The sequence below is a fragment of the Eublepharis macularius genome, chromosome 4, assembly GCF_028583425.1.
Source record: "Eublepharis macularius isolate TG4126 chromosome 4, MPM_Emac_v1.0, whole genome shotgun sequence".
NCBI classification, from domain to species: Eukaryota; Metazoa; Chordata; class Lepidosauria; order Squamata; family Eublepharidae; genus Eublepharis; species Eublepharis macularius.
In genome coordinates, this window is record NC_072793.1 from 47,388,930 (window position 1) to 47,397,945 (window position 9,016).

Consider the following 9,016-nt stretch of genomic DNA (forward strand, 5'->3'; position numbering starts at 1 on the left):
CTTTTTGAAACCACCAAAGGGGAAAAATCACGCCCAGACGGCCATTTTGCTCTCCGTGTAAGATCTTAATCGCGAGACGGAAGAGCGTGACTCTGAATCCAATCACCAACCGGGTCGTTTTGATTGACGGCTCTTTCCCTGCCCCTTCTTCGTAGAGAGGCGGAACTGGGCCAAACAGCGGCCGATGCGAAGGGAAAGCGCTTCCTCTATGCCGCCACGCTGTTCCCTTCGGCGTGCGGGTGGAACTTTGTGAGCGTGGAAGCAGCGGGAGCGCCTGAAGGCCGGGTCCGATCAGGTAACTGCGTGGGTCCCAGGGGCGAAGGCAGGGGCAAGGCGCGGAGGAGCGCCAGGGAGGCCTCGGAGCGTGGATTCCTTGGAGTGAAGGGCGGCCGCGAGGCTTTCCTTGGGCGCCGCTCCGTCGCTTCCAGTGGAGCCCTCCCCTTTGTGGAGGGTCCCGTCAAACCAGATTGGCGACCATTTTAGTTCCCGCGTCCGGAGGCGGCCTCCGGCAAATTGCTCCTGCGGGTTAGGCACGATGGCCAGGCGGTGCTTGGATGCTCTGCGTCGCTCCCCATATCTCTGTAAAGGGAGCCGGTGGGGTAGTAGAAGGCTCTCGGGTCCAACAACCTGACGGGCCTGCCTGGGATTGTGGACGCCGAAGACTTCCGCGCATTGTGCTTTATCCAGAGCCCAGACGCGGGAGGGGAGCGGGGGAACGGGCCGCAGGGACCCCAGTCGCACGGGACGGCCTCTGTTTTTTCAGCAGCAGAGCAAGATGCGTGAGCTTGGAGGGCAGTCACTGAATGAGACAGCGCCAACCTCCTGATTCGGCTTCTGCGCTCCGGCTGGCCCCGGGACTTTGGCCTTTGCTGCGCTTCTGGCGCTCCCCTTGCAGCCGATGTATGAAAGAAAAGGGCCTGTATCCCTTTCTGTCTCAGCCTTCTCTCCCCGCTATTGTTTATGAGCCCCCTCTTTACTTTTCAGATATCTGATCAGTAGACGGTGGTTTAAAAATAAATAACTTTTTAAAAGCAGTTATTGGAATCTCTGCCTTAAAAGTACTCTGCCTTTTTTGAAGTCTTACTGTAATTGGATGTATATTATGGATGATAACCATAAGCCGTTTCAAAAGTCTTTCAATCAAAATTGACTGTCGTTTCTGAGGCTTTGAAAGCTTTCCTACGGGGCAGTTACCATGTTAGAATACCTGCTTGGCAAGCAAAAATGATGGTAGTTTAGATAAAGCTAGATTGCTAACAAGCCTTCTAAGTTAAGGACGGGAGTCACCAAGGCTAAGGAGAAATAAGCACAAGTTTGCAGTATCTTCGTTTTGTATTCAGGTAGATCTTAAGTGAGAGCAAGTAATGGTGATACTAGGTGAGGTAAGGCCTTATATATTTTTGTTTAAAAGTGAAAAGGAGGTGTAGCAGGGGTGTATGGGATTTACTGGAGGAATTAACCCTTTCCATTTATGAGCTGCTGTCCTGATTTCAATCTTCCTCCACCTGAGGTTGCCCTGTTGGGTAAAGCATGGATAAATGCCCCACAGCATTCTTTCAAGATCCATGAGCAAAAGTCGGGGGGGGGGGTACCTTCAGACTTTCACCTCTTGGCAAGATCAAAAGAAATTTATTAAATTGGTATCATTTTGGAATCCAAGGCAGCGTACATACAATTCTCCGGAGGCATTCCATCTAGACCTGTACCTGTTTAGCTTCAGCAAGTTGGCTGCATCATGTACCTCCCAACCATGTCCTGGGGCCACAGATCATTCTGGACTTGCCTTTGTCACACATTACTTCTGGCATTTTAAGGTGAAGATTAGTATTGGTAGAAAAGGCCATGTCTGTGCGGTAACACGTGCCTTGCCTGCATGCATTTCTACAATAGCAATTGTACAATAGCACAATTTCTACAATAGCAATTAGGCTTGAAAAGTGTGAAAAAAAGCCTAAGCAGTGCGCTTCATACTTTTAAGAACATAGCTTTAGAGCCCTTGGAAAACAGTATTGCCTTCTTTAGCCATTAGCAGGAGTTTCTTATTGGGGTTGCTAATTGGAAGATGACAGATACGGAGAATTTCAAGCTGCTGTTCCTGAATTGCTGGCAGTAGTTACAGCTGCATTTCTACCTCACCCACATTTCAGTTCCCCCAGTTCTCTTATTTACCAGACTTTCTATAACACTCTTTAAATGTCCTTTAATCCTGCCCTGGGCTTTCTGTCTTCCAGTGAGATATGGCTGAGCAGGATGTGGAGAATGAGTTGCTGGACTATGAGGAAGACGAAGAGCCTCAAGCAGTGACTGACGCAGCCCCCATTCCTGCCAAAAAGGATGTGAAGGGCTCCTATGTTTCCATCCACAGTTCTGGTTTCCGAGATTTCCTACTGAAGCCAGAGCTACTTCGTGCCATTGTGGACTGCGGCTTTGAGCATCCATCAGAAGGTAGGAGCTGAGCCAAGGCCCTTGGCCCCCTCATCAGCCAGCCCAGCCCACCCACCGGAGAGCAACTGCCAGTGGTGCCACGCGGTGCAGGGTGAGAGCTGGGGGCTGCAGGGAGCAGGGGTGGGAGGATGTCATTGCTCTGGGAAGGTGTTCTTTGTTGTCACTGTTGAGGTTATTGTCTTTTGGGGAACACTACCTGATGGTGTTAAGATTCCATATTGGAGATGTCAGGCTAACTTTTATCAGCTGAGTTCTTTTTAGGCTCAGAAATCTTATTTATTTATTTATTTGAGCAGGGAAGACTCATTAGCCACATGACTTTACATTATGCAATATTTGAGGAGAATTCAAGCTTGCTTCTTCTGTAGGTTAACAATCCTCCATATCCTGCTCACTTTAACTTGTAAATCAGAGTGATAAACCTAGAAAGCTCCAGTACATTTGCTGGAAGTGAGGCTGTTTGTAGTAAGTGTACAGTGAGGTTGATCTCATGGAAGGGAGTGATATGGAATCTCAAGACTCGAAATGGTGGAAGGTGGCTGGGATACAGGCCTCCTGGGTTTCGTGCTATTTATTTATTCTGGGTTCTCCCACATTTTGGGGCTGCTTCCCCCCCCCCTTTGTATGACAACTTCTTCTCTTGCCCTCTCAGTGCAGCATGAATGCATTCCACAGGCTATCCTGGGCATGGATGTGTTATGCCAAGCCAAATCAGGCATGGGCAAAACTGCTGTCTTCGTATTGGCCACTCTGCAGCAGATTGAACCGTCAGATGGCCAGGTATGTAACAAGGAATATGGTTCTGCCATAGTCATGACTATCAGGCTCCAGTTCAGAAGACATAGAGCTAATAGAAAACTGGATGTCCTAAGGCATCAGATAAAGTGCTGTCCAAACTGAGGACAAGAAGAAAGAGTGGGAATTTGATAAACCCTACTGTGGAAACTCTCTGGGAATAATGTTGGGCATGCTTTCCAGATAAATCTATTCTGGAATAGATATTAAGAGGGCATTTTTGGTGCTCAGTTTGTCACTGGAGAGAACCTTGTGATAGCTTGCTGCCTTATGCTGCTGAAGTAATGGATGAGAGATCTGGATTAGTTTCTAGACTTGAACGACTGTTGCTAGGTTTGGGGATCTCATATTCCAATGAGGCAAGCACTGAACTGTCTGAAAAGTTGTAGTTCTAAACGTCTCCAAATATGCTACTAAGCCCAAGCTGTAGAAAATCCAGCCAGAAAAGTACTAGTAGCTGTTTATTTTTCTAAGCTGGAGCACATTACCTCATCTCTAGCTTCCCCAGAATTCCCCGTGATGGTGATGTAGCTTGCTGCTGGCCGGTGATGCATAGTTGTGCGTAGAGAAGAACTATGCAGTGTGATGGAGTTCTGAATGACGCTACATATTATACTGGAAACTGATTCTCAAGGTTAAGAAGATTAATGTTTCAGATGGTGGGGAGACACCCTTTATGCTGCCCTTGAAATCACATCTTTCTTTCTGGCAGGTGTCAGTGTTGGTGATGTGTCATACCCGGGAGCTGGCCTTTCAGATAAGCAAGGAATATGAGCGCTTTTCCAAGTATATGTCTTCTGTCAAGGTGAGAAGCAATCTGCTGCAGTTAGGCCCAAGATATATAAAATCCCAGGAGGACTTATGATGGAAAGGGGGTGTTAATTAGGGAATAATACATTATTTGAGAAGGAATATGTAGTGAAAATGGTGCCCTTACTGATTTTAGAAATGCCCATCTCACTTAACAAGCTTGTAGCACTTCAGCATGAACATCAGTGAATGGAATGGAATGGAAGGTCCTGTTGGATTGTGGATTGTGTAGTCTAATGCTAATATTACTAAATCTGGCCCATCTCACATTGTGTGACATCTTTGCACCACCAAAAGGGCCTTGAATGTTGGTTCTGGATAAGAGTGGGTCTCGTGGGCTGGGGAAAGTTAGTTGAGACAGGCAGGTGCTGTTCACAACTTATTGCAGTCCTTTCTTTCTCTATGTACTTCATCATTGTGGAAGCGTTCTTAAAATATGTGAAAAGTCCTATCGGTTAAGTCACTGGGTTTCTCAATGTGGACGACAGTAATTCCTATTGGTTCTGCAGGTATCTGTTTTCTTTGGGGGCCTTTCCATCAAGAAGGATGAAGAGGTGTTGAAGAAAAACTGCCCACATATTGTGGTGGGGACCCCAGGCCGTATTCTAGCTCTGGTACGCAACAAGACCCTCAACCTGCGCAATGTCAAGCATTTTGTATTGGATGAGTGTGACAAGATGCTGGAGCAGCTGGGTAAGAGGAAGGAAGGGGTGGGGTGGGGTGTCCTAGGCTGTGAGTTTTCTTGGTTGGAGAATATTGATCCATTTTGGTGTGAGCACCAAGGTTCTAAATCAAACGAACATCGGGCTAGTGGGAAAGGCAATGCTATTGAAAACATTTTGAGGAAATTTAGCTGTCCTCTGAATTGCAGGAGGGGACTTGGATTGGTATAGCTGTCAGTTCAGAATGTAGTATTGGTTGAAGTATTGGGAAACCTCAACTCCTCCACCCTCTTTTTTTTTTTGTAGACATGCGTCGTGATGTGCAGGAGATCTTTCGACTGACTCCCCACGAGAAGCAATGCATGATGTTCAGTGCCACCTTGAGCAAGGAGATCCGACCAGTCTGCCGGAAATTCATGCAGGATGTATGTGTGATAGATTCAGGAAAATGCCTTTCATTGCTTGACATAGAGACTAAAGGAATCTCTTTGAGGCAGTTTGCCTTTTCCAGCTTCACTTCAAAGAAAGGGCTTCTTGACAACTAAGTTACTCCAGCCTGTGTAAAGCACTGGCTTGTTCAAACCTCCGACTTTGCAGCTTGTTTACAGGTGGAGTTTGGATAAAAGGTAGTGATTGACGCCCTGAACGTGTGTATTTCTTGCATGTTAACAAGGTCACCAGAAAATGGGATTGTTAGTCCCTAGGGTTGCCAATCTCCATGTGGGGCCTGGAGAGCTCCCAGAACTGCATCTCCAGAATACAGAGATCAGTTCCTCTGGAGGAGGTGGTTGCTTTGGAAGGGTGACTGTAAGACATTATACCCCGCTGAGATCTCCCCCCCTCCCCAAGAAAGTCTTGCCATGCCCTCCCTAGGGTCCACCTCCGAAATCTTCAGGCTGGCAACCCCATGCGAAGTCATGACTGAATGAACAACAGTCGTAGGGGAAAGACATGCTCAGCCAGTCAAGTTAAATTTCTGATACAGAGTTGAATGTACAGAGTGGCTATTCTTAAGTGGCAGTGACTTTCCAGGATATTCGATCTTTTAAATTGTAGGTGCCAGGGTCTGATCTTGGGGCCTTTTGCATGCAAAGTATGCTCTGCCACTGACCTACATCCTTGTTTGGGTGAGAAGGATTAGCATATTCTGTGTCCCACAGCTTTGGCCAGTGTGCTGCAGCATCCAGAGGGAAAATTACTTGGGGTACCACTAACACTTCTATAACTTCAAACAAAACAGTGCTGCTTCTGAGAGCTGTTATTGCATGTTCTGCTTTATAGAGGAGAGTAGTCTAGATATCCCAAGAGGCTGGACCATCTCACCTATTTCTGAGTCTTTCCATTGTTGCCACAGTGGATCAGTGACTGTTTAACTCAGAGCTTTGATGAAATGTACAACAAACATGTATCAACTTAGTTCTCTCTTCTGCCAGGCACTTAAACAAATGTGGATAATTAATAGTTGTGGGAATTCTCTCTGCAGTCTTAAGCGTGTGGGGTGGGGGGTTGGACACACCCAAGATTCCATCTACAATTCTGCAGATGAAACAGTTCTTTTTCCGGCCCCAGCCTCCTACACAGACACTACTGTGATCAAAGTAATGCTGGTTGCTATGGGAGTTTGATATTTCTACATTTCTCAACTAAAGTTTGGGGTTTAAGACACCATAGATAACATTTGGAGGAGTTTGCCAGCATTATCTGCCAACGGTTACTTGTGTTTTTTGTTCTTTCTTGCAGCCCATGGAGGTGTTTGTGGATGATGAGACCAAGCTGACTCTGCATGGCTTGCAGCAGTATTATGTGAAGCTGAAGGACACGGAGAAAAACCGCAAACTCTTTGACCTGTTGGATGTGCTGGAGTTCAACCAGGTTGTGTGCCGGAGGGCTAGCTAGCAACCAACACCCCTAAATGCTATTCCCAGCTCTAGGCATGAACAAAGTCGCCAAGCCCTCTGGGACTTCCTGGTTAATCCTCTTCTCTTCCCACCTCTTGCAGGTTGTGATATTTGTGAAGTCAGTGCAACGCTGCATGGCATTAGCTCAGCTCCTGGTTGAGCAGAACTTCCCTGCAATTGCTATTCACAGGGGCATGTCTCAGGAAGAGAGGTGAGTGCAGGGAGACAGATGGATCAGGGGAGGGTATGAACGCGAGTAGAGTGCTAGCCTCTTCAGATGTGATGTAGCTGGTCATTAAATCAGTTCTGCGTATGTAGCAGGGAGGAAATCTAGAAAGTTTTATGCCCTTTGCTTGTGTGTACGGTGGGAACAATGAGCTATACATTGCATTTTGTGAGGGGAAAGGGTGTGCAGTGGTTCAGTGAGGGTCTGTCACTGCTTTTGTTTTCCCCCAGGCTCTCTCGGTACCAGCAATTCAAGGACTTCCAGCGTCGGATCCTGGTGGCCACTAATCTTTTTGGCCGTGGGATGGACATTGAGCGGGTCAACATTGTCTTCAATTATGACATGCCTGAGGATTCTGACACCTACCTGCACAGAGTAAGCTCTTAACTAATGTGATATTTGTGACCTGGTGGTTGACATGCCCCCCAGGTTACCTCCTGGCATAGCAGATTCAGGATGCCCAGAGGAATGTCCCCAAATGTAACCTTTTCTCTTCAGGTGGCCCGAGCTGGGCGCTTTGGCACAAAAGGCTTGGCTGTTACCTTTGTATCTGATGAAGGTGATGCCAAAATCCTCAATGAAGTGCAGGATCGCTTTGAGGTAAATGTGGCTGAGCTCCCTGAAGAGATAGACATCTCCTCATATAGTAAGTATGGGTACCTTTTAGTAGGCTTGTCTTCCTGCTCATGTATTTTCTGTACGTTTTTCAAAATTAGGGTTGGTTATTACAGAGTGAACATTGTCTTATCTGCTCATCTGTCTGGGAAGCCAGTAGAAAAGGAAGGCTGCCAGTGCAGTTGTGTTTCTTGAGTGACAGACCAAATCCCCGCTCTTGCAACCTAACCTACCTAGAGAGTGGTGGTCACAAGGTTAAAATGGAGGTTACAATGGAAGAAGGTAGAATGCTGCTGTTAAGCCACTTGGGTTTCCACTAGGGAGAGAAGTGGGGGTGTAAATACCTAAAGCAAGTAAAAATCGCATGTTTAGTGAATTCTGGTCTGCATGTGAATTGCTAGTATGAGTTTGCTGGGCTGTAAATTTTTTTTGTGTTTAGAAGCTTGAGAGTCCTAATTGGAAATCCCTAGACTGATAAGAGGTCAGATTAAAGAGTTGAAGAGCAAATAAAAATATTTTATTCTGGGGTATGGGTTTGGCAGAAGTAATGCAGAAGTAGCAATTGCTGTACCAATAAGGAAGGGGCTGCCTAGGGTGGGATGATGGCAGGCGAGGCTCACAGTTAAAGGTGCAGCTGTGGCTCATTCAGGAGGAAGATAATGCAGAGCAGCAACTTTCCCAGTGCCTGCTCTGCTGTTGTGGTGGGCTGTCCTTGACCTCCCATTAGGCTAGCTGTAGCCTAATAGAACTGGAAAGGGGGTGTAATGTAAGGCATGGCTAAGGCCATTCCATGACAGGCACAACTACAAGCGATTTGCTTTAACTTTTGGCCTTGCTGCAGTGGTATTGACCTGCTGTCTTCTCTTTTGCAGTTGAGCAAAGCCGGTAGCGTCTCAAGGATCCTCCTTGTCTCATGCACCATGGAAGCTGAGCCCAGCACCTCCACAATTCTAGCTCTTTGTTGGAGCAAGACAGAATGTTTTTTTTTTTTAAAGATATATATATATGCTTTTGAACCTTTAGGGGTTGTGGTCTTAAATGAACGTCTTACAAATTGTGCTGGTGATATTTTGACTCATCTCAAGTCTGGGGGCTTTTTAATTAGATGTTTCTATTTTCTGTACATTAAGTCCCAGTGGCTGCGTTACCTAATAAATGATTTTTTAAAAATATCATTTTCATGGCTGCTGTTGATATTATGGATACTGAAGTTCTATCAAAGATTGAAGTTTCCCAGCTGTATTACTTGGTACTCTCCATCCTTGCTTGTATCTCTCTATTTCCTGTTTTATCCTCCCCCTTTGCCTGTTTTTAGCATTTGTGCTGCTTAAAGTAGCTGTAACATATAATAATAATATTTGATTTATATACCACCCTTCAGGATGACTTAACACCCACTCAGTGGTTTACAAAGTATGTCATTATCATCCCCACAACAAAACACCCTGTGAGGTGGGTGGGGCTGAGAGAGCTCCTAGAAGCTGTGACTGACCCAAGGTCACCCAGCTAGCTTCCAAGTGGAGGAGTGAGGAATCAAACCCAGTTCTCCAGATTCGAGTCCTGCG

The 9,016-nt window shown here is 46.3% G+C and overlaps 2 protein-coding genes across 3 annotated transcripts in view; both read left to right on the plus strand.

Moving 5' to 3' along the window:
• LOC129327579 (UPF0575 protein C19orf67 homolog) overlaps positions 1-278 on the plus strand; it is a 20,968-nt gene extending 20,690 nt beyond the window's left edge. Inside the window, exon 7 of the mRNA XM_054976333.1 lies at positions 156-278. Within this exon, the coding sequence (XP_054832308.1) occupies positions 156-278 (123 nt within the window). The remainder of the gene's footprint in view (positions 1-155) is intronic.
• On the plus strand, positions 151-8,604 carry LOC129328979 (ATP-dependent RNA helicase DDX39A). 2 transcript variants are annotated; one of them, XM_054978335.1, is made up of 11 exons: positions 151-295; positions 2,232-2,445; positions 3,098-3,225; positions 3,953-4,045; positions 4,560-4,743; positions 5,019-5,137; positions 6,453-6,584; positions 6,712-6,821; positions 7,067-7,211; positions 7,335-7,482; positions 8,324-8,604. In XM_054978335.1, exons 2-11 carry the CDS (start codon positions 2,238-2,240, stop codon positions 8,338-8,340), a joined length of 1,284 nt encoding a protein of 427 aa, XP_054834310.1. In that variant the 5' UTR covers positions 151-295; positions 2,232-2,237; the 3' UTR covers positions 8,341-8,604. The 2 variants fall into 2 exon arrangements, with proteins under 2 accessions (XP_054834310.1, XP_054834311.1); XM_054978336.1 differs by lacking the exon at positions 151-295 and having other exon boundaries at positions 2,367-2,536.
• Positions 8,605-9,016: the final 412 nt, after the last annotated feature.